Source organism: Vulpes vulpes, chromosome 2 (genome assembly GCF_048418805.1).
Source record: "Vulpes vulpes isolate BD-2025 chromosome 2, VulVul3, whole genome shotgun sequence".
Lineage (NCBI taxonomy): Eukaryota > Metazoa > Chordata > Mammalia > Carnivora > Canidae > Vulpes > Vulpes vulpes.
In genome coordinates, this window is record NC_132781.1 from 98,442,882 (window position 1) to 98,469,114 (window position 26,233).

General features: G+C 33.4%; 1 protein-coding gene across 28 annotated transcripts in view; it reads left to right on the forward strand.

Annotated features, from left to right (window-relative positions):
* Positions 1-26,233, forward strand: part of MLLT10 (MLLT10 histone lysine methyltransferase DOT1L cofactor) — a 249,580-nt gene that overhangs the window by 174,413 nt on the left and 48,934 nt on the right. For 18 of the 28 annotated variants that reach the window (XM_072749337.1, XM_072749338.1, XM_072749340.1 and 15 more), the window contains 4 exons: positions 991-1,243; positions 4,538-5,107; positions 12,036-12,080; positions 12,930-12,962. In XM_072749337.1, the coding sequence (XP_072605438.1) occupies positions 991-1,243; positions 4,538-5,107; positions 12,036-12,080; positions 12,930-12,962 (901 nt within the window). The remainder of the gene's footprint in view (positions 1-990; positions 1,244-4,537; positions 5,108-12,035; positions 12,081-12,929; positions 12,963-26,233) is intronic. The other 10 variants (XM_072749342.1, XM_072749351.1, XM_072749352.1 and 7 more) reach the window with 5 other exon arrangements.

Consider the following 26,233-nt stretch of genomic DNA (forward strand, 5'->3'; position numbering starts at 1 on the left):
CACACTCAATGGACCTTCTTATAAATCTTTTATTTTGAAACGTTGATTTTTTTTTTTAAGATTTTATTTATTTGAGAGAGAGAGTGTACATGCAGAGGAAGTGGCAGAGGGAGGGGGAGAAGCAGGCTCCCCACTGAGCAGGGAGCCAGATGCAGGGCTTGATTCCAGGACCCTGAAACCATGACCTGAGCTAAAGGTAGACACTTAACCGACTGAACCATCCAGGCACCCTAAAGCATGTTGATTAATGTACATCTCTTAGAACACATTTTCACAGTTATTTAATTTATCATTGTTTGCATATACCTCCTCTTAAAATGATTATTAAAAATTGGAAACTAATTAAGCATCTTTATTTTGCATTTTCCCCTAACATATCTAGATCAGGAGGATGACTGAGAATCCATTTTAGGGCATAATTATACTTCTAATTTTTAAAAATCTTAACTGTAAAGCATAACTTTTTTCCAAGTATTAACTTGGAAGAAATGATTTCTGTTTAAAAGGGTTTAATCTTGCTGTTTTGTAAAGGCAGCATTCACCTTAATTTTTAAAATTCTTGCTCTCTGACCTGTGCTTACAATCTCATGGATATAGTCCTCTAATGAATTTGTAGCATCTTACTTCTCCCTCATTGTTGCCTTTGTGCTGAACATTAAAGCTGATTTTAATTTCATGACTAGGATGTAGTTTTTTCTTGGTGAAATTGATGTTGCTTGAGAAATAAGTTCCTTCAACACTACTTACTGTGTGTTGCTGAGTAACTATGACTAATAAGCACTTTTACTAATTGCTGCAATTTAAAAGCCTTTGCAGTAGACTCAAATAATTGGTTTTACATGATTTTCTGAGGTGGGCTCACTTACTTTTGTAACTGAAACATTCATATGTTTATTTTACAAGTCTAGTAATTACTTATTAATATGCTTCCCCCCCATAGCAAAATCTAATCAATTCTTTTTCAACTTCCTTTCTCAATGAAAATGTTAGACTTATACGAGCACTAGCAGCAACTCTATATCTGGATCATTGAAGCGCTTGGAAGATACTGCAGCTCGATTTACAAATGCAAACTTCCAAGAAGTCTCTGCGCACACAACTAGTGGAAAAGATGTTTCAGAGGCTAGAGGGTCAGAGGGCAAAGGGAAGAAGTCTTCAGCTCACAGCTCAGGTCAAAGGGGAAGAAAGCCTGGTGGAAGAAACCCAGGAACCACTGTGTCAGCAGCTAGTCCTTTCCAGCAAGGTATTAATTATGATGTTTTAGTTAAAATAATTGTTCTTGCAATGATGAATAGCAGTTAAGTTTTGTAAAAAGAATTTATTTCTTGTTCATAACTAATGGATCATTGGAGATTATTTTATGATTAGTTGCTGTAGTAAGATTACCTAAAGATTAGTGTTCCTTGTTAAAATGTTTCTGGGACCTTTTATGTTATGACATGTGTCTCCAAAGCTGAACTGTAATTTTAATGTTTAAATAGATGTGGAATAAAGTTTAAGTTTGGGGAGAAAAAACAACAAAAGCTGGAGTTTCCTTTCTGCTTTATAGAACAGTCTTTCTTTTTAATAAATTATTTACCTTTCCTAATTAAACACTAAAACAGTTAATGCATATATTCTTAGTAAGTAAACAAGTAGTAGGTAATTTGTAGGGAATATAAATAGTTCTCAGTAAATAATAGTTGTTGATTATTAATACATTGATTATAAAGCTTGAAGTTTAAAGTAGGATTGTGATAAGCTTACATATCTTTTGTAAGGCTACTCATGATGACCATTTAATTTTGTTTTTTTTTTTTTTGTTTTTTTTTTTAAATTTTTATTTATGATAGTCACACAGAGAGAGAGAGAGGCAGAGACACAGGCAGAGGGAGAAGCAGGCTCCATGCACCGGGAGCCCGATGTGGGATTCGATCCTGGGTCTCCAGGATCGCGCCCTGGGCCAAAGGCAGGCCCCAAACCGCTGCGCCACCCAGGGATCCCGACCATTTAATTTTGAATTTCAGTTTAACAACAAATTGTTTTTCACTATAAGTATTTTCCAAATAAATGCATGGGGCATATTTATACTGAAAAAATAATCTATTGTTTAACTAAAATTTAAAGTTACATTAACTGGGTATGCTGATTTTATATGGCAACCCTATTTTATGGAGAATAGAATAATTCAGCGAATTTATAATCTATTAGCCCTGTGTTCTAGGTTTTTACTTTGTCTTTTTAACTTGAACACGAGTATTTTGAGAAATGTAAATGTTAAAGACTCTTGGATATAAATATATTAGTAAAGTATACGATAAATGCCTTCTTACCCATTTTTTTTTGCCCCCCTAGGAATAAATGAGGGGGATAAATTGTCTTTTTTTTTCCTTTAAGCTTTTGCTGATAATAAAAATTTGAATATGTAGAGAGATTTTGTCGGCTGCTAATCTCTTACTAAAAAGTTTATTTGTGTATTTTAAACTAGGTTATTTTGGGCTTCAAGATTTTTAAGTCCTAGACTTTCTTATTTTTATAAAAAGAATTAGGCAAGTAATAAGAAATAAAATGCCAACCAAATTCGCTGTTTTATTTTAATAAATCTACCTTATATTTGTTATTTTTATGCCACTGTGGAAAATTAATAGTAAAACCGTAATTATTTTTAATGTAACTTTATTTGCATTTTGAATATTAGCAGAATTCAGTCATCTCTTTCTATAATCAAGATCTTATTTTCCACTGTTAAAATTGCATTTTTCAGTTTTTAATCTTTGAAGTACTAATATGTTTAGAAAAGAAATCCCTCATTTTTGACATTCACAACATTGAATTGTCTTTTCCTGCCTCTGTTGAGACATGGTATAGAATGTGTTATGTTTTCATATCTGAGATAATACTCTAAAAAAGTTTTAAAAGTTGAAATTTAAAGGTAGGATGTTTAAGATGCTTGATTTTATTTTTTTCATTGCAGGCAGTATGTTAATTTTAGAAAATGTATGTTTAAAGTATTGCATATACTAAATGTTTGAAAGTATTTGCTACACTGTAGAGAGCTTTTAACACCAGCTGTAAAAACAAAAATGTGTGGAAAAAAGACAGATGGTGACAGATTAGAATGGATAATAAAGAACTTCTTTATAGTTGCTAATTAAGTGGCAAATTACAGTTATCCTTAAATGATTGATGTAACGTAAATGGGTTCTTAATATGTATGTTTTTCTATATAGACATAACTTGAAAATGCTCATATAGGTACAAATAATTTTGTAAATGAATAAAACGGATATTCTCTTCAAAGAGTTAAATTTTAGACCTATTATATTAAATGTTCTTGCATAATTAGCCATTTCAGAAAAGCTTAAAATTTAGAATTCAAAACCTTGAGACTTTAGTTAAAAAAAATTCTTTCTTGTGTGTGAGGAAAAACTACTGTTGTAAATATTTAGGTGGATTTATGTGTGGTTACTTTTGAATGTGCTCTGCAGTAAAATTTAACCCTTAGCTTGGAATTTCCCTTCCATTCCGATGAAACACTTTATTTTGAGCTTTGGTTTTTAAATATATTATTTAAAATATGATACAGTTTGAGTTTTATGAAACATAATAGATGTGTGGTCAAAACTGAGTCTAAACACTTGTCACTTCATTTGGCGAGCATGAAGAGACGGTTTGGTGAATTGGGATGGTGGACCAATCTATTGTTGTTTCGTCCCAGCCATCTTATTTTTCTACCAAGTAGATAACAACCTTTAAATCTCATAATGACATAGTGGGCTACTAATGTTCTTTAAAGGTGAGGAGACAATAAGCAGTTGTGAATGAGATTATGAAGTGCCTCTCCTATGATTTTACTTTCATAAAAGCAATAGAAGAATGTTAGTGGCTGGTTTCTTTATGCAGCTCCATAGGAAAATGTTAGGTATATAGATTAGGTTCCATGTATACATTATTATTTTATTAAATCCATGTTTTGGTAGGATAGATTTAACTGAGTAAGTCATATTCATTAACATTATCTTGAAGTTAAAACTCAGAACTTAAAACCTAAGCAACATCTTTTGGTTCTGGGTGTGTGTTGAGAACATTTAAATCAAATCTTCAGTAATTGAAAAAGAGGAAGTTCTCCCAGCTATTTAGAATACAGTAGTAATCTTGTTAAACTCTCTGAGACTTTGCTGTTCCTCAGTCCTTCCTCAAGCATACACAGGTATTTTGGGGAACATTGAGGAATGTTGCCATAGTAAAGGTAGGTTAAATAAAGCACATCTGACCTCTTGGTCATTGTAGAACTAATAGCTGACAGCTCAAGAGTTAATATGCAGTTTAATAGCTGTGAAATGACAAATATTTTTTAAAGATAATTTTATAGATCAACTTGATTTCAATAATAACCTTTTAAAAATTCTGTTACATAGTGATGTCCTAAGTTTTATAGTTAGTTTTTTTTTTCTCCATCTCTTTTTGATGATTGTATCATTTCTACTGCTCGTGGGAACTTTTGCATCCAATTCTTTTCTTTTCCTACCCCCCCTCCCTTTTTTTTATTTTACTACAGGCAGTTTTTCAGGAACTCCAGGCAGTGTAAAATCATCTTCGGGAAGTTCAGTACAGTCTCCCCAGGATTTCTTGAGCTTTACAGACTCAGATCTGCGTAATGACAGTTATACTCACTCCCAACAGTCATCATCAACCAAAGATGTACATAAAGGAGAGTCTGGAAGCCAGGAAGGGGGGGTAAATAGTTTTAGTTCCATAATGGGTCTCCCTTCGACCTCAGCTGTTATTTCACAGCCTAAAAGCTTTGAAAATTCACCTGGAGATTTGGGTAATTCCAGCCTTCCAACAGCAGGATATAAGCGGGCTCAAACTTCTGGCATAGAAGAAGAAACTGTAAAGGAAAAGAAAAGAAAAGGAAATAAACAAAGTAAGCATGGGCCTGGTAGACCTAAAGGAAACAAAAATCAAGAGAATGTTTCTCATCTCTCAGTTTCTTCTGCTTCACCAACATCATCTGTAGCATCAGCTGCAGGAAGTGTAACAAGCTCTAGTCTTCAGAAATCTCCTACATTGCTCAGGAATGGAAGTTTACAAAGTCTTAGTGTTGGCTCATCTCCAGTTGGTTCAGGTAGGGATTTGCCCATTTTTTCTTACTTATTCTCACCACCACCACCCTTCCTTTACCCTAAAAGGGAAATTCATTTTAAACTATTGTTATGTTGATAATGTTGAGTTGCTAAATGACATTTCCTTGTCTCAATGGAAGAAATGTGTTAAGATCTCAGAAAGATGATTCGGTATTTGGACAAGATGTTTGGCAGTAATCTGATCATTTAACTAAATATAGGCTAAGTGGTTTATTGGTCATTCATTTCTTATGAAATACCTGGAATTAATTTTCCATTTTTATTTTTGATTTGCCCATACAGGATTTTAAACCCAACTCAGAAATCACAATTGAGGTGTGAGTTTTGCATAGCTTTGCACTTTGTTTTTGATTGGTGCTTGTTTTTTGAGCTTTCATTCTCTAAAGTTTAATTAGTCAACGTTTTCTTAATACTTCCTCACACAAATTCTACTTGAATTACTTCATCTGGAATAGTTTTCAATCAGTGATAAAATGATTTAAATATATGGACTTAACAGTCATATTTTATTTCAGAAGATACCTGAATGATTTATATTCGTTTCATTTTCAAGTATGTTTGTTTAACAGTTTTTTACCATTATCTTTATTATAGTAGGGATGAATTTATATGTGTTGTTATTCACATCATTGGGATGCTTCTTTAACCCATACTTTATATTATGAATATTGTCAATTCTTAAACTTTTGAAGTTGCATGTTTTTAGACAAAAACTACAGTTTAGATATTGGCTGAATGTCAACATTTGTCCTTTAAATTGATCTTGAATTTGAGATAAATGATTTTAAATAAGTGTTGTAAACTTCACCCATTTTGATTTTAGATTTCCTGATTGTAGAAATGATGAGATTTTGGCTAAAATAAACTATTACAGATTTTATCAGTTCTGCTAGTTTGTGGAGAGGATAGGTAGGAAATGGTATGGAAATAAACACAATTTAAATGAAGAATGTTCATGTGTATTTTATAAATACAGACTTTTGGGTGTTTTTATAGTTATGCAGACATTAATTTCAGGAGGTAAACATCAATATTATTCCAAGGGAGAAAAGAGCATATGTAAAGGTCAGATGTGAAAATTATTAACCATAGCTATCATTTATGCCAGGGTCTGTTAATGCTTTATATTTATTATCCTGTTTAATCCCCACACCAGTTTTATAAAGTAAGGGCTATTTATTCCCCCTTTTTACAGCTGATAAAACTTGAGCCTTAGGTAAAATAAGCTGCCTAAGATCACAGCCAGGGATTTCTTTCTCTGTCTTTTTTTTTTTTTTTTCTAGCTAGCTTCAGTGCCATGTTGGACCTGTTGATAAGTTGTTTATTTGCTTGTTTTTGAGAAATGAGTGGAAACTGTGACAAGATTCTTTTATTAAAAGTGTTAAGGGATGAGTTTAGACTAGACCATGATTTCTCAGTCTTGGCACTATTGACATTTTGGTTGGGATAGTTACTTGTTGTGCAATCCTGTCCTGTGCATTGTAGGACATTTATCAAGATTTCCAGCCTCTATTCACTAGATGCCAGAAGCACCCAAAATTCCCTTTCACTCCACAATGGTGGTGACAAAAACTGTTGGGGGTGACAAAAACTGTGTGCAAAATCACAACCATTGTTTTAGAGGGAGAGTAATACAAACTGTAATGAGAAATGAATCCACTTAAAAAAACGTAAAACACATTGTACACTTGGATATACATTTTATGTATATTCATCTGTTTTCTTTTAGGCCAGAAGGACTTAGCAACTAGCCCTAGCCACTAGTCACAAAAACTAAATTTAGACAAATTTACTCAGAAAAAATTGAGTTCATATTCATTTTTAGCAAGAGACACAGTAATCAGATAACTTACTGAGAAAATGAAGCCTGAATTTGCTTTTGTGAAGAGTTTCTCACTGATTTCCTACACATAGAAGCATAGTCTGAAAATTACTGAATTTCAGAAATTCTATTTGGTTGCTATTTGAAATACACATCCTCAAATTAATGGAATTAAAATTTTGATTTACATCTGTGGAAAGATTTTTCCTGCCTGTTACAGATTTAGGGAGATTTTAAGCATGGGAAATAGTGTTCTTTTCACAATTATTACTTTCAGAGGGCAGTTTTTGTGGTACATCTATGGAAGAAAAGCACGAATTTGTATCCCTTGTACCTCCTCATTAGCTAAAGAAATCAATTAATTAATTAATTTTTAAATATTTTATTCACCCATTCATGAGAGACAGAGAGAGAGACAGAGAGAGAGAGAGGCAAAGACACAGGCTCCATGCAGAGACACAGCCCGGTGCAGGACTCCACCCTGGGACTCCAGTATCACGCCCTGAGCAGAAGGCAGGTGCTAAACTGCTGATCCACCCAGGGATCCCTAGCTAAAGAAATTTAGAGAAAAACTCATAATATTATTATTTTGTGGAAGTAAATGACTTCAATTTAGACTTCCTAGGCTTTTTTTCCCTTAAAAGGTTTAAAAATAACTGAAAATCTTATATTTTGTTAAAGCCATAATTATGCATAAGATTAGTTACTTAAAAAACTATTTGAGATAATACATTCTTTAATTTTATACATCTTAATAAAAGTTTTATGACTAGATCAGAGCATACCCTTATTGATAAACTTAGTACTAAAAAATCTATTCTTACTTAGAAGAAACTGGCTAAATGCCATGGGTTTTTAGGAATTATGCCTTCTTACTCATTAGTTAGGAATTGCTAACTGCTGTTGAAACATAGTAAGTACTACAACTGTCTTAAGCACTTGAAAAGCATTGGATATTTATTACTCATTGTACAGATGAAGAAACAGAGATAGAATTCTCACTGCTCTAAGTGGTGGAACAATGCATTTTCTTTGATTCCAGAGACCTTCAATTATAAAATTCAAGGGGTGTTTGCAGATGAAGGTCTACAACCACCCTGTATGTCAGTCATACTTTAAGCAATGGGATCAGTGAGAAAATGTGAACCAATAATTTCACTTGCAACAGTAGTATCTCCTATTAGTATGGAAATGCTGTTTTATTTCAACTGATTTTAGTCATAAAACCAGGAAACTTTCTTCCCACATAAATAAGTAGGATGAAAAAATGTATGCTAGGTACTGCCATCAAGAATTGTCTTTGCATGATGCCCTTTTCCAAAGATTGTTTGCTTTCATAACAGGTTGGTTAATTTAGTAAGATGAAGGTGACCTTTGTAAGCACTTGTTGGCTATGATGTTAGACTACAACTAATGTACTATACTATATAATTCTAGCTTCATGGGGCTAGGGGCTGTGTGTGTGTGTCATGTTCATCATTGTCTCCTCACTGCCAGCACAGTGCTTTGTATATAATAAATGCCAAACATCTTTTTTCTAAAACAAATGAATATTTTAGTAATCACTGAGAGCATATCATGTAGTTCATAATATCCTGTGTGATTTTTATACTTGACTTCCAAATGTTTACAGCCAGATTGCAAGTGAAATTATTTGTGAAACTTTTTATGTAGTATTACAGAGCAGTTAAAGATGTGTCAATTAAGTTGGAAAAGATCATGGAGAAGTTGGAATTTGAATTATACTTTGGAGTAGGCAGAAAAAGGCCAACAATATTATCAGAAAAGAAAGTAAGGTTATAGTTGAGGGGTAAAACTAGTAGGGAAATCTGATATACAGGATAATTGAAGATAATGTTGATTAAGTAGGGCAGTGGGTTTATAGAAAGTTGAATGTCAGGCTGAAGATATCAGACTTACAGGCAACTTGTCTTTGAATAAGCATCCTGTACTTGATTCTGGCAACTTAGTATTAAAAGAATTTCATCAATGGAAAAAAACATGTTCCTTCCATCAGCTTGCAGTAATGGTAATATCTTATATTTGAGAGCTCCTAACAGTTTCTAAAGAACTCTTAATGACTATCTTACTTGTTCCTATAAACAACCTTGTGAAATAGGCAGGACAATTACTATTACTGTTGTTGTAATTTCTCCAGTTTTACCACAACTAGGATATACAGTACAAATAAAATCAGGTCCTTATGATGTGATTGCCTTAAAATTGTTAGAAGCATCAACTTACAGTAATCAAGATTCTGTCATGACATATTCAAATTATAATAGCATGTATGTAGAAGATACCCTAGGAATCTCAGATCCTGTCACAATAGAAACCCAGAAAAGTCTATAAACCCTTGTCTGATCAAGGGTTTGGATTTTAAGATTTTTACTGTAATAGGTTGAAGTACATCCCGGTAAATGATATACTGTTACAGTGACTTGTACAAAATGGGAAATCAGTGTGTTGTTTTAAGTGGCTACTAAAAATTATAAATTTCGGTGTATAAATTATGTTAAGCTTTTTTTTTTTTTTTTAAGATTTTTTTATTTATTCATGAGACAGAGAGAGGAGAGAGGCAGAGACACAGGCAGAGGGAGAAGCAGGTTCCATGCAGGGAGCTCGATGTGGGACTCAATCCCGGGTCTCCAGGGTCACACCCTGGGCCAAAGGCGGCGCTAAACCACTGAGCCCTCGGGCTGCCCCGTGTTAAGCTTTTAATTGAATTCTTTCCTATGTATTCTTTTGAGATCTTAAACAAGTAGGACTTCTGAAACATTGAAAATTAGTACAGCATTTGGAAGAGTTGACATGTTGTATTTGTCCTTTTCCTTTTTCCTATTTATCTCAACCCCACATTATAAGAATTTATGTTTTACTAAAGTGAAAGTTGATGAAGATTTTTTTTCTTCATAAAAATCAATATCTTGTTATTTTCTCTGAGAAAAATCTGGTATTCCTTAAATGATAGTTAGCATTAACTTATTTTCTTTGAGTGTAATATGTCCTTTTGAAGTTTCCCTGTTTTTTAAAATCTTATTAGCCTCTAATTCTTTAATATAATGCTAATATACTTGAAATCTGTTTCAGTGATGGAATTCTTTAGTGGTGATAAATGCTATAAAAGGCGATTCTGGGAAGGTAGTTGTTTGATTCTGACCCTAAGTATTTAGTTATAAGTCTTAAAGATTTCATGGTGATGAATTATTAATATAAATAGGTCACTTCAAGAGAAGTTTGTTCTGGCTTCTACTGAAATAGAAAGGTTAATAATGAAGTTTAACTTGAGCTCATGTGACTATGAACAGGTTCTTATAAAATGTATCTTTATTTATGCCATATCTGCTTAGGTTAATAAAATGAAATTGAGACATCTTTCCTTGGTAAAATATTTTAATTAGGAATTGACTGATTCTGTAAAGAAATCAGGGAATCATAAAGATATAAGGATCTAATAAGCTCACAAGAGTAACTAATACAGTATTGTCAACCAAGGATAGATACAGTTATTCACCATACTCTAAACCCAACTTACTCAGGTTCGTGATTTTATATAAATATTATATAAATATTGGGTCATAAATGAAATATCCTATCATATAGGATATTGGGTGCTGCTAAGACCAGAATATATCTTGCAATTTGCTTCCTCGGAAGATCCTCTGATTTTTGTTGTTTTTGATGATTTAAAAATTTGCTGGCCCTATACCATAGATGTCTTTCTACAAAAGTACCAGATAAAAAGGCAGAATAGCCATATTCCAATTTTTTCCCTATTGAGAAAATCCTTCTGTTACTATGAGTGTCCTTTGATTATTTTTTGGCACCATTCCAAACAGTTACCGTTTCTCTGTAATGTACCATGTCAGTCTCTTCAGTAGCCCTCACTCCCTTTTTAAAATATCACTTGTATTTGTTAATAACCATTAAGGGTGGCAGATTCTCCCACCACGTCTCAGTTTTGAATGCCATCTGGAAAGGACTTATATTAAACTGGTTTCAAGGTTTGATTCTTCAACAGTATCTAATGTAATGTTTTTTAAAAAATAATTAAAATGATTAAAAGTGAGTGCTGGCTTGCTCTGCCTTGCTTTTGTCTTTCTTACTTCAAGTCATATGGAGTGGGCCCGTGATCAGACTCAACTTCTGAGATATGCATATGGGGTAGATGTGTGAGTTATGGTTGCCTCGAAGACTCTGTTGTGCATATGGTTTCCTAAAGTCATGTTTTTGGTTAAGTAGTATCCAGAGTATTTCCAAATATTCTTCTTTCAAGAAAAATTGGACCAACAGTGTTAGCCACAAAGGAATGCCTGTTCTTTCCAGGATTTGCTGGCCAGGTCCTCTGATTCACAGACTAGTTCTGGTTTTATTGGTTATCTTTTCCTTTGTAATGTCATATAGAGATTTATTTTTCATTTTCTCAGCAGCTTTTGCTTTTAGCAGTGTTTTATTTCTTCATGTCATCCTCTGCTTGTTTTCCTCATTTGGGTGGAGCAAAAGAGTAAGAGTAAAGGCTTATTCATTCATTAGCCTCATCAAAAATGAAAGGTACAAGAAAGTAAGCGGAGTGTAGCTTAACAAGTTTTATACTGTTATATAAGTCATAGATCTCTGCTCAGATATAAACTAAATAAGTTTTATACTTGAACAGTAATTTAATTGACCAGAATTCAGATATTTTTGATAAATTGTTCTCATCTAATGAAATAAATACATTAGTTTATCATGTTGCTAACTATGCTCCCTCTTACTACGGATCCATTTTTCATTAGACACTTGTCTCGCATATTTATTTGTTAAGCCCTTATGTCTTTTCCTCACTCTTTGAACACACCACATACACACACACACACACACACACACACACATTCCCATTTAAAGATTTGTGAGAATTCCATCCTGTTTGATCCCTCTACCCATCACATCCTAGGTACTAGTTTGTAATTCTATGCCTACCATTCTGTTTGCCCTTTTCAGCCAATCTTTTAAGTGAATGTTTCCCTATTTTTCTGACCTGTTTCTTTTTCTATCCTTGAGTCACTGGCAACTTCTTTGCTGATTTCCTTTCTCCTCCCTCCCAACAGAAATTTCCATGCAGTATCGGCATGATGGAGCTTGCCCAACAACTAGTAAGTTGTCGAACTGGGTTGGTAACCCAGGCTTTTTGACTTCTACTTCAGTATTTTTTTCTATTATATTATGCCATCCCTGAACCTCTAAATTTCAGTTTTCCGAGATGTGATTGGTTTTTAATTGAATAGAATTTTTTTCTTCTACAGAGATAACTTACTGCTTGTCCTGTGTTCAGGATCCATATTAGTCAAATTGTGATCAAATTTGAATTATTTTTGGCTTTTTAATACGGTGTTCCGTTACAGAATTGTGATTTCTGTTTCCTGTTGAAGTAATATTTTCAGAATTTGGTTGCTACTAATCTTAATGGAATGTAATTTTTCAATATTTGTATGTTGGCATTAGCTTTCTTGTTTCGATCTCTATATATGTTGAGACTATTATGCTGAAGTCTAGGAAATGAGAATGATCGGGTTAGATAATAAAATGAAGTTTTTCTTTATAATAAATATTACTGAGTGTAGAATTTGTTGAGGTAGAGTTACCTATACATAATTGCATCCTATCAATACTTTTACCAAGAAAGACATTACATAGACTATTAAACGTGTTTTTAAGAGTAATTTTACATATATATTTATTACTAAGAAAGTTTGTCACCACTATGACAATACATCTGACATTTTACTTATATTTATTAGGTCATAGATTGGCAAATGAAATACAATATTTAGAAATTTATACCATGTAAAAACTGAGCCAAGCTTGAAGTTTTAATGATCCAAACAATGATACAAAATCGACTTACTGAGGTTTTATTATACTGTTTCAGTCTATGTGTGTGTATTTCTTTTGTGTGTTTGAGAATGATCTTAACCTGAAGTCCTTTTTTCCTTACTTAAAAGCTTTCTCAGAGTTGCTGAATGCAATACACAATGGTAAGTTTTATTAGAATCTTCTCTGGTGGTTCATTTATCACAAAGGTTGCCTTTTATAGAGAACCCCGATTGAAAGCTTGCATGTTCTGTTGATAAGATGAAATCCAGCTCTGCAGTGAGTCAGTTGTTCAGCCCCTTAGTGAAAACTTTTTGTAGATTGCCTGCAGGAGGATAATAGGTCACTGTAGTTCATCAGTTTAGCTTTAATTGTCCTTTGTACGGCAAAATGATAATAGTGTTGTTCTAACTTTATGAAAGTCTTTTTTTTCTATTTTTGTAAAAAGTTTTGTAGTTCTCTTGAGCTCTCTGTGGCAGTGCGTGCAGTTAATAATTGGTACCTACGTCAGGAATTAGCTGTTTCTTCCACAACTTCATATATGCATTTTGTTTTGGGGATTAAAAAAATTAATGTGTTAAAAAATTAATGTGTTGAATAGTTTTATTATTTTGTCCCTATGTCTTGAATAATTTTAATTATTTTGTCCCTATATTTTATATACTGAATAAATGGAAGATAGCTTTTTAGATAATGTGTAATTTGGAACTGGGTTTTTCCAGGGGAGTTGCATCTTCTGCAGAGTTGGGTTCTAAAATCAGGATATGAGACAAAAATGCTAGCTTTTTTCAGTTTTACAATATAATGAAATTTATTTTTGTAGAAATGTTTGAGTATTTCTTCAGTTTTAAAGAACTTTAATACTTTAGTTTTCAAAAAAAACATTAAAAATTTAGTGTCTTCTTTGTTGATGGTTTTCTGTTATTAACTGACATAACTTATCTGTTTAGGATGGTTTATGTGATCTCAAAAAGTTCAGAGCTCATTTTTATTAACTTAATGAAATCTTGCATATTATGATAATGTGGTTCAGTGTAGTCGATCTGTGTTGTATTTGTATTACATTGTCGGATATTTACAAATCTATAGCAGGTATAGACACTTGTGTTGATTTTAAGGGTGGTGGTGGGGTCAAAGTGGGAAACCTATTTTACAAATGATCATTTTATTAATGAATACATTTATTTTTAATTCTTGCTTCCCTGTGTAACCTGAATTGCAGAGTCTCAGATAATCAGTTTTCCAGACAATGTGGAGCTCTTGAACTTTAGGTATTTAGAGGAAAAGGGATTGGAAGCATTCTTGAAAATAAACTAAATATGTTACCATTCTTTGGTAGGGAAATATAAAAACAGAAGAGGTTTTTACATCTTTTTCAGTTTGCATAGTTAAATTTTACTCTTTAATTTTGGGGTATTAGAATTTAGAGACATGCTGAAAGTTTGAACAAAGCATATACTTGGAATAAAAGGAAAGTAGATAGTGGAGGGAACAATTATAAATGAATTGCTATATAAATCCTGTACCATTATTAGCTGGCAAAGTACTGGATTGTGTCAATTTAATGGGACAGTTGTCATTTTTTTCTGTATGGGTAAATTGAATGTCATTGGATTAATACAGTGAACACAGATTTTCTTTAATATTTGTGTTTTATGGGATTGGGAGAAAACACTAGAGTAGTGTACTTGTGTGTACAGTAGATACTTGTGTGTTCTTAGTAACATAACCTATAAAAATGAAATAAATAATGGACTTTTTATATTTTATATTATATTTAGAAGTTTGTACCTTTTGATCTCCTTCACCCATTTTGCCTCCTCTCACCTTTTCCCAGGCAGCCACCAGACCAGTCTGTTCTCTATATTCATGAGCTTGGAAGTTTGTTTGTTTTTTTTTAATTTTAGATTCCATGGATGAGATTATATGGTATTTATCTCTTTCTTTTCTGTCTGACATTTCATTTAGCATAATACCCTCAAGGTCCATTCATGTCACAAATGACAAGATTTTGTTCATTTTTATAGCTGAATAATATTCTATTGTATGCATATATAGCATATTTTATTTTTTAAAGATTTATTTATTCATGATATTTTAATTATCATTCACCCATTGATAGCCATTGAAAGGTTATTTCCGTGTGTTGGCTATAGTCAGTAATGCTGCAGTGAACATAAGTGCATATATTTTCCCAAGTTAGTATTTTCATTTTCTTCAGATAAATACCCAGAAGTGGAATTGCTGGATCATATGGTAGTTCAACTTTTAATTTTTTGAGGAACATCTAGACGTTTCTTTTCTTTTTTTTTTTTTTTTTTAAGATTTTATTTATTTATTCATTCATTCATTCATTCATGAAAGACACACAGAGAAGCAGAGACACAGGCAGAGGGAGAAGCAGGCTCCATGCAGGAGCCTGATGTGGGACTCGATCTCGGAACTCCAGGGTCACACCCTAGGCTAAAGGCAGGCGCTAAACCTCTGAGCCACCCAAGGATTCCCCACATCTAGACTTTTCCATAGTGACTGTACCATTTTACATTCCCACTAGCACCACACAAAAGTTCCCTTTTCTCCACATCCTGGCCAACACTTAACTGTTTCTTGACTTTTTGATAATAGCTATTCTAACAGATGTGAGGTAATATCTCAGTGTGGTTTTGATGTTGGTCATCTGTATGTCTTCTTTGGAAAAATATCCATCCGGTCCTCTATGTATTTTTTAATCAGATTGTTTGGAGTTTTTTCTTGCTATTGGGTTATATGAGCTTTTTAAATTTTTTAAAGGATTTTATTTATGTGCAAGAACAGATGAAAGCATTAAAAAAAAATAAAAAGAAAGAAAGCATTAGTGAGGCAGGGAGGTGCAGAAGGAGAAGCAGACTACCCCTGAGCAGGGAGCCTGATTCAAGGTTCAATCCCAGGACTTCTGTCATGACCTGAGTGGAAAGAAGACACTTAACCAACTGAGCCACCCAGGAGCCTCAAGTTATATGAGGTTTTGAAATGTATTTTGGATATTAATGCCTTATCAGATACATAATTGGTAAATATTTCCTCCCACTCAGTGCATTGCCTTTTTATTTGTTGATGGTTTACATTTTTTTATTATTTACTTATTTACTATTTTCTTATGTAATACCTATTAGTTTGGTATACTTGTATTTTTTGTTTGGGGTTTTTTTGTTTGTTTTGGTCTTGGTTTGGATTGGTTTGGTTTGGTTTGGTTTTGGTTAATTCCAAAATTTCGTGACTGATGTCAGGGAGCTTACTGCCTATGTTTTCTTCTAGTTTTATGGTCTTACATTTTTCAAGTCTTCAATTTCGAGTTAATTTTTATGTACAGTGTAAGGCAGTGGTCCAGTTTCATTCTTTTGTATGTAGTTCAGTTTTCCTAACACCATTTATTGAAAAGACTGTGTATATTCTTGGCTCTTGTAAACAAATTGACCCTATATGCATGTTTTTGTTTTTTTTTTTCTGGGCTCTCCATTGTGTTTCATTCTATATGCATGTTTTTTTTTTTTTTTTCCTGGGCTCTCCATTGTGTTTCATTCTATGTATCTGTTTTTGTGCTGCTATCATACAGCACAAAAACAGCACAAACATATTTGATTATTATGGCTTTGTAATATAGTTTGAAATCAGGGAGTAGGAAGCCTCCAGGTATGTTCTTTGTTCTTAAGATTGCTTTGGCTATTCAGGGTCTTTTATAGTTTCATACGGATTTGGGGATTATTTTATTTTTGTGGAAAAATAGTACTGGAATTTTGATAGGGGGTTGCATTGAATCTCTGGAATGCTTTGAGTAGTACGGACATTTAAACAATATTAGTTATTTCAATCCATGAATATGGAATATCTTTCTATTTATTTGTATCTTTAGTTTTTTTCATTGATGTCTTACAGTTTTCAACATACAGGTCTTTCACCTCCTTGATTAAATTTATTCCTAGGCATTTTATGTTTTAATGTAATTGTAAATGGATTTTTGAAAAATATTTATTATTTGAGACAGAGTGTGCAAGTGAGGAGCGGGGCAAAGGGAAAGGGAGAGAAAATAATCAAGCAAACTCTCCACTGAGCTCAGAGCCCAGTGCAGGGCTCTAGCCCAGGCCCCTGAGATCATGACCTGAGCCAAAAACAAGAGTAAGGATTCTTTTCTTAATTTCTCTTTCTGGTAGTTTGTTTTTAGTGTTTAAAAACACAGTAGATTTTTGTATATTAATTTTGTATTCTGCAACTTCACTAAATTTGTAGTGACAGTTTTACTTCTTCTGTTTCAATTTGAGTGCTTTTAATTTCTTGATAATTCCTCTGAACTTATATATTCTTATTTTATTTTTTAAACTTTCTTATTGAAGATTTTATTTGAGAGAGAGAGAGAGAGAGAGCAAATGAGAGAGAACGAGAGGGAGGAGGAGCAGAGGCAGAGGGAGAAGCAGACTCCTTGCTGAGCAGGGAGTCCTATGCAGGTCTTGATTCCAAGGACCCTGAGATTTGTGACCAGAGCTGGAAGCAGACACTTAACTGAGCCAACTAGGTGCCCTTATTTTTATTTTATTTTATTTTATTTTATTTTATTTTATTTTATTTTATTTTATTTTATTTCATTTCATTTCATTTCATTTTATTTCATTTTAAATATTCATTTATTTATTCAAGAGAGAGCATGAGCAGGAGGAACAAACGGAAGGGGAGAGAGAATACCAAGCTAACTCCTTGCTGAGCTTGGGGCTCTATGTGGGGTTTGATCTCATGACCCTAAGATGACTACCTGAGTAGAATCAGGTACTCATCTGACATGCCATCCAGGTGCCCCTTATAATTTTAATTGCATAGACAAGCATAGGAATGATACCTGGTGTAGTGATATTTTGCCTGTGGTGGGGATTGGGGGAGAATCACTTGGACTTAGTTGGAAAAAATCCATGATTGTGTTTTCTCTTTTTGTCAAGTGTTAGCTTCTTTTTATAAATTGTTGTAGAATACATATAACTTAAAATTTGCCATTTTAACCATTTTTAAGTGTGCATACAGTTCAATAGTGTTATATATACTCACATTGTTGTACAGTCTCAAGGACTAGGACTTTTTCATCTTATAAAACTGGCACTCTATAGTTATTAAACAACAGCTCCCCATTTCTCCCTGCCCCCTGCCCAGGGCAATTACCACTCTACTTCTGTTTGTATGAATTTGACTGTTCTAGATACTTCGTATGAATAGAATCTTACAGTATTTGTTTTTCTGTGCATGGCTTATTTCACTTCCCATAATGTTATAGCATGAATAAGAATGTCCTTTCTTCTTTTTCTTAAGATTTTTTATTTATTTGTTTGAGGGAGAGAGATGGGGGGAACATGGGCAGGTGGAAGGGCAGAGGGAGGAGCAGACTCCCCATTGAACAGGGAGCCTCATGCAAGGCTCTGTCCCAGGCCTTTGGGATCATGACCTGAGCTAAAGGCGGACACTTAACTGACTGAGCTACCCAGGTGCCCCTAGAATTTCCTTCCTTTTTAAGGCTGAATAATATGCCATTGTATGTATATACCATCATTTTTAAAAATTCTTTTATCTGTTGAGAGACACTTGAGTTGCTTCCACCTTTTGATCATTGAGAATAAGCTGCTTTGAATGTAGATGTGCAAACATCTAGTTGAATCTCCATTTTACCCAGAAATGTAATTGCTGGATCATATGGTAGGTCTATTTTAAAAGAGAGTGTCATGCTCTTTTTCAGAGTGGTTGCACCATTTTACATTCCTGCCAACAGGGCACAAGGATTCCAGTATTTCCACATCCTTGCCAATACTTATCTTTTCATTTGTTTGTTTTTGTTATAGCCATCCTATTGGTTATGATGTGTTGTGTTAGATTTTACATTTTTTCTTTTTATATTGAGCATTAAGCAATAAAAAGCTTAAAACTTGTCAGTGAGAGAGGAAGAAAAAGAATTTACATTTCATCTTATTCTTCTATATTAATTTTCTGTGGTTGCTGTAACATTATCACAAACTTCAAACAGTATAGATTTATTATCTTGCAGTCTACAGAATAGAAGTCAGACATGGACTCAATTGGATTAAAATCAAGGTGTTGGCAGGCTTTTTTCCTTTTTTAAGGTGCTAGGGGAGAATCTGTTTCCTTACCATTTCCAACTTCTAGAGTCTGCCTGCTTTCCCCCCCACTCTCCCACCCCAGTGACCCCATCCTCTGCCTTCAAAGGCAACAGTGTTGGGTGGAGTTTCTCTATGCTTCTGCCTAATTCTCAGATTCAAAGTTTATGACAATTTGGATGATTTGATTAGGCTCTCCCAGATAGTCCAGAACAGTCTCTCTGTCTCAGGGCTCTTAGTTTAAATACATTTAGTCCTTTTTGCATTTAAAGTAATATATTCACAGGTGTGGGATTAAGGCATGAGCATCTTTGAGAGGGAGGGAGGCATTATTCTGCCTACCATATCTGCTTCATGGTTGTTTAACTGCCATATTACAAGAAGGTATTACTGGTTAATCTAACAAGAAGAAACATTTGTAAATATTTATACACCCAAAATAGGAACACCCAAGTATATAGAGAAATAATAATACTTAAAGGGAGAAGTAGATAGCAATACAATAATAGTATGGGACTTTTAACACTTATTTACATCATTGGATAGATCATTGAGATAGAAATTCAGTAAGGAAACATCAGCCTTAAACAACATATTAGACTGGATGGACTTGAACAGATAATTTATAGAACATTCCATTAAAAAAAAAGAGTATACATTCTTCTCAAGTGCACGTGAAACATCCAAGATAGATCATATGTTAGGCCATTAAACAAATCTTAATAAATTTAAGAAGATTAAAATTATATCACATCTTTTCTGACCACAATGATATGAAACTAGAAGTTAATTATAGGAAGAAAACTGGAAAATTCATAATTATGTCAATATTGAACAGCATTGCTACTGAATAGTTAATAGGTCAAAGAAAAAATCAAAAGAGAAATAAAGATAGCTTGAGATAAAAATGAATATGTAATACACCAAAATTTATTGGATGCAGGAAAAACGGTTTTAAGAGGAAGGTTCATAGCAGTTCATGCCTACCTCAGGAAACAAGAAAAATCTCAATGTAACTTTACTCCTCAAGAAACTAGGAAAAAAGAAAAAGAAAAAATGAAGTCCAGAGTTGGTAGAAGGAGGGGAATAACAAAGATTAGAACAATTAATTAGAAGACTTTGTTATTCTAAGTGAAGAGTGGTCAGTATAGATCAATGAAACTAAGACCTGCTTCTTTGAAAAGATAAAAATTGACAAACCTTTAGACTCACCAAGAGAAAAGAGGAGTCAAGTAAGAAATGGAAGAGGAAATTATAACTGATAGTGTATAAATACAGAGGATCATAAGAGAATACTGTGAACAAATACATATTCTAACAAAACAGACAACCTGAAGAAATGGGTGAATCCTAGAAACATATGTGAATCATGATGAAATGAAAAATCTGAACAGACTGATAACTCTAATGAAATTGAATCAGTAATCAGAAACCTCCCAACAAACAGAAGTTCCAGGGGCAGGTGGCTTCACAGGTAAATTCTACCAGACATTCAAAGTAGGGTTAATATCAGTCCTTCTCAAACTCTTCCAAAAATCAGAAGTGGGAAAACTCTTCCAAACACATTTTGCTACTAGGTCAGCATTACCCTGATACCAGAACCAGATGAGGACACCACAAAAAGGAAATTATAGCCAGTATCCTCTTGATGAGCATAGATGCAAGAATCCTCAACAAAATATTAGCAAAACAAGTTCAGTAATATTAAAAGTGTCATGTATCCTTGATCAAATGGGATTTATTCCAGGGATACAAGGGTGGTTCAGTATCTGCAAGTCAGTCAATGTGAGATATACCACAATTGCAAAATGAAGGATAAAAATTACATGATTATCTCAGTAGATAAAAAGTACTTAAAAAGTTCAGTTTTATGATAAAAACTTTCAACTAAATGGCTGTAGAGGGGAACATACCTCAATATTATAAAGGCCATATGTAGCAAGTCCACAACTAATATTATACTTGACAGTGAAAAGCCAAAGGATTTTTCTCTAAGATCAGGAACAAAACAACTTACCACTTTTATTCAACATAGTGTTAGAAGTCCTAGCCAAAGCAATTAAGCAAGAAAAATAAATAAAAGACATCCACATTAGGAAATAGTAAACTCAGTACTTGCAGATGGCATATTATATATAGAAAACCCTGAAGACTTCATCATAAAAGTGTTAGCATTAGCTAACAAATTCAGTAGTGTTGCAGGATGCAAAATCAATACACCAGAAGGTATCACGTAAATCATTTCCAAAGTTAGCATTTATTAAATAATTTTGGCTCTAGTGCCTTTCTTAGTTAACTTTTCATAAACTGCTGGTGACTAGTTCTGGCTGCCAATTCCTTGCAGAGAAATTGTCGACCGCTCTGTTTTGAAGCTTTTTGTATTAAACTAAAACAATTCTCTTTTTTATGAAATAAAATATTTCAGAATTACAGAAAATGCAAACCAAAACAACCATCATGAACTTATTACTGATTTAACACCTAGTAATATTTTGCCATATTTTTGTAGATCCTTTTCCAATTTATGAAATATCAGATACATTTTAAGCAATTCATATATGCACTGTAGCACACAATAATAAAATAATACCAAGGAACCTAATACCAATTTAAGAAATAGAACATTTTTAATGTTGTTGCATCTAGTGCATGGTCTTCACCATTGTATTCCCCAAAGTTTAACTACTACCTGAATTTTACATCCTTTGCTTTGTTCTGAATGTGTGTCTAAAAGTACCTATTTATCCTATTTTCATTCTTCTCTTTTCCAGAGTAAATGGTATTCTTCTACTTATCCAGTATCTCTACCCCCCAAAATATTTAATGAGATAAAATTCACAAAACATAGAGGTTACCCTTTTAAACTATTTAAAAGTATATCATTTAGACATTTTTAGTATATTTACAACGTTCCTGTCACCACTATTTCCAGAACATTTTCATCAAGCCATCATCCCGAGCTCCCTTCCCTGCTAAATCACCCAAGAACCACTAATCTACCTCAGGTCTTTATGGATTTGCCTATTTTGGATGTTTCATATATAGAGAATCATACAACATGTGGTCTTTTATGTTGGTGTTTTACTTAGCATAATGTGCTCGTGTTTTTTAAGCATAAGATTTATCCTATAGCATGTATCAATCAATACTTTATTATTTTTTTAATGGCTGAATAACACATTGTATGAATATACCACATTTTGTTTGTTTACTGGTTGATGGACATTTGGATTGTTTGTACTTCTTCGTCCGTATGAAAGATGTTGCTGTGAAGATTCATGTACAAGGTTTTGTGTGAACATATGTTTTTATTTGTTTTGAGAATACACTTAGGAATAGAGTTTCTGGGTCATATAGTAACTCTCTATTTAACTTTTATGAGGAACTGCCATTCTGTTTTCCATATCATTTTTACTATTTTATATTCCTATTAGCAGTATATGAGGGTTCCAGCTTCTTTACATCTTCACCAAGACTTGTCATTTTCTTTCCTTCTTTTTTCTTTTTTTAAATCATATCCATCCAACCTGATATGAAATGGTGTCTCATTGTGATTTTGTTTGGCTTTTTCTTGATGATAATGATACTAGCATCTTTTCATGTTTTTACTGGCCATTCATGTCTTTCTTTGGAGAAATATCTATTTACATTTTCTGCATGTCAGTTCTTGTCGTTTTTATGTTTTTAAGAATTTGCAAGTTTCACCTGAAATTTTTAATTTGTTGGTGTACAGTTATTTATAGTATTCTCTTTCTCTTTATAATCTAATTTGGTAAGGTGGATGTCTTTACCAAATCCCCTTTCATTCCTGATTTTAATAATTTGTCTTTTTTTTTTTTTTTTGTCATTGAAGTGAAGAGTGGTCAGTTTTGTTCATCTTTTAAATTAACTTTTAACATTTAACATTATTTCTAAAATGTTTCTATTTTTATTTATTTCTTCAGTTACTATTTTCTTCCTTCTGTTTGCTTTGGGTTTAGTTTGCTCTTTCTCTAGTTTCTAAGATGGGGAACTAGATTATTGATTTTAGATTTTTTTTTAAGTAGGCCTTTACTTTATGAGAGTATTTCAGTATCTTTTATGATTTTGAGTATTCTTTGTTTTATTCCCAGTATTCTCTCCTATACTTTTTTTACTTCTCCTGCACATAGTCCCTTGGAAAATATCTTACACATGCCTATAGCTTCAGCTATCATTGATGCTTATTAGATCCCCAAATCTGTGCATCCAATGTAGAATTTTCTCTTGAGTTCCAGGCTCATTTCCAACAATCTAATAAATCTCAGTTACCCTTATTTTTCCCATTTAAATCCTGCTTCTTCTCTTGTGTTCCTTATCTCTGTGGTGATTTAGTCACCTAACTCAGTTATGCTAAGGAGTTAAACTAAACTCTGCCTTCTCATTTTCTTGGTTATTATTATTTCTAGAGGTTTTTCCTGTTATTCATCACTTGTTTTCTCCTTTATATTTTCACTGCCCCTACTTGGGTATTCCAACATAATTTGTCGTATGAACTCTTTCTGCAACCTTCAAACCTTCATTTCATTATCTAGTTCATTCTCTAGCGCTACCAGAATCAGTGGCCTATTTAAAAATGCAAATCAGACCGTGTCACTGTCTTACTTAAATCCTTTTAGGATTGTATGGTATTTATGAGATGAAATTAATATTTTTTTAGGATAGCATGTGGAGTTTTTCATAATATGCCACTTACCAGACTCTCCAGTCTCATCTTTTCAACTTTATGGTGCATTAGTATAACTTAAATCTATGATTTAGACTCTAGTAGTGTCTGCTGATAATGATCTTCCTTCTTAATCTACTCAAAGACTTTAAAAGTAAGCATAGTTGTGCTCCTGCAAATTTTTTTCTGATACTTTTTGTACTTATAACTCAAATAAAAACCCAAAACCAAATGCCACAGACTTCAGGATGTTCTCTTTCTCTCTCTAGTTTTTTTTTTTTTTTTTTTTTTTTTTTTTAAGATCTTATTTATTCATAAGAGAGAGAGGCAGAGGGAGAAGCAGGCTCCCTTCAGGGAGCCTGATGTGGGACTTGATCCCGGGACTCCAGAATCACGCCCTAGGTGGAAGGCGGATGCTCAACTGCTGAGCCACCCAGGGATCCCCTAGTTTTTTTTGTTTTTTTGACTTCTGGATTCTCATATGCAGTGTTCTAATGTTCTTTCTTTAGTTTATATCTACTGCTTCTCTAGACCTTTTTTTTTGCTTTTGTGATTTATATCTTATTTATATTTGTCTCACCTTTATGAAACAACAATAAAAAAGTTTTCCATTACACATTTGAGACTCTGAAAAGTTTGAAAGACTGGATTATACTCATTTATTCTCTAGAATGTAATGCAAAATGTTTTATTATATAGACCTTCATAAAATGAAAATCTTTTATTTTAGTGAGACTTGTTTTAAGAATCTAATGAAGGTATAAGAACCAAGGAAATAGCATGTATTAATAGTCATAGGTGTTGAGAGTTTTAAGCATACATCCTAACTTGATATTTCTCATAGAGGATCTAAGAACTTAATAGGCAGTTGTTCTTCTGGGTGTGTGCATATAATATTCCATAAACTTTTGAAATTGGTGCTTTCTGATAAGGAAATAAGATTATCATCAATACAAAGAAATGCTTTTGGGAAAACCCTTCAATCTAAAAAAACAATTAGGTGTAGTGTGATGAATTTTTTGTGACCAGAGAAAATTAAGGTAACTTAAAAGTTAAGAGAAATAATACTAAGATTATTATCTCAGTAAAGGAAAAAGAGAACAGTTAGGAGAAAGATACAACATAAAAATCTTGTGGTAGAATTTAGAAACTTTTAAGGCAATTAGGAAAGACAGAGTAATCATTTAAATATCTTAAATATTTATTTATTTATTTTAGAGAGAGCCCATGAGTAAGCTGAGGAAAGGACAAAGGGAGAAAGGGAGAATTTCAAGCTGACTCCTCGCTGAGCACAGAGCTTGATGTGGGGCTCAGGCTCAAGACCCTGAGATCATGATCTGAGCTGAAATCAAGTCAGAAAGTTAATCGACTGAGCCATCCAGGCTCCCTTCATTTAAGTTTTTTGAAGAATAATATACGGAGGGGCACCTGGGTGGCTCGTTTGGTTAAGCATCTGACTTTGGCTCAGGTATGATCTTTGGATCCTGGGATCAAGCCCCCTCTTTGGGCTCCCTACTCAGTAGGAATCTACTCTTCCCTTACCTGTTGCCCCTCCCCCCACTTGTGTGTGTGCTCTCTCTCTCTCAAATAAATAAATGGTATCTTTAAAACAAAACAAAACAAAGCATATGGAGAGAAAGCTTTTAAATAGATGCTCGTGAAGTATAGTGCCTTGCATTTCATGGCATTTTGTTTTATGGTAGTGCCTTAGAACTATCCAGCTTGACTAAGTGATTTTAGATTTCGTGATGCTACTAAACTTTAAGTATGACTTCTTGGCTTCATTTAGTAGGTATGATTAAAATGCTTATAATGATAAAACAAATTATATATGTACACAAAATAATAACAATATATATAATAAACAAATAATATAAAACAAATATTTTATATACATATTTAAAAAAGCAAACTACAATCCCTATATATGTACATCTAAAAGCAAACTACAATCCCTATATATGAAGATGTACATATATGTACATATATGTACATTTTTAAGACAGCATGAGCATGAGTGGGGGAGGGCTTGGGGGAAGAACAGAGGGAGAGGAGGGGGGGAGAGAGAGAGAGAGAGAGAGAGAGAGAGAGAGAGAGAGAGAATATCTTAAGCAGGCTCCATGCCCAGCACAGAGCCCAACAGGGCTTGATCTCATGACCTGAACCAAAATCAAGAGTTAGACACTTAACCTACTGAGCCATCCAGGTGCCCCTATAATTTGCTTTTACATAGTCCATTTGAAAACTAACATATCATCTGCCTGGTTTTCATTGTTCTGTTTCAGGTATGACTTTACTTTAGTGCTTTTTAGGTTGTTTAACAATTTATTTATTTAGTAGTTCTTCTTACTAGATTATAAGCTCATTTAGAGTAGGGGTTGGGTTTTATTCACCTTTATTTTATTGGTATTTAGCTTATCATCTACTTGATATTCCATAAGTGCTGAATGAGTAAATCACTGATTGTCAGTTGCTATACAGTCCTGGGAGAGGTTTCATATATTTTTGGACATACATTCATTTTCTTTGGGAATTAAACTTTGCATTGGGTGGTTCTTATTTCTCCCAGAGTGGTAACTTGGTTCTTTGCTGTAATAATGGAATTGGTTCATTTGTTTGTCTTGGCAAT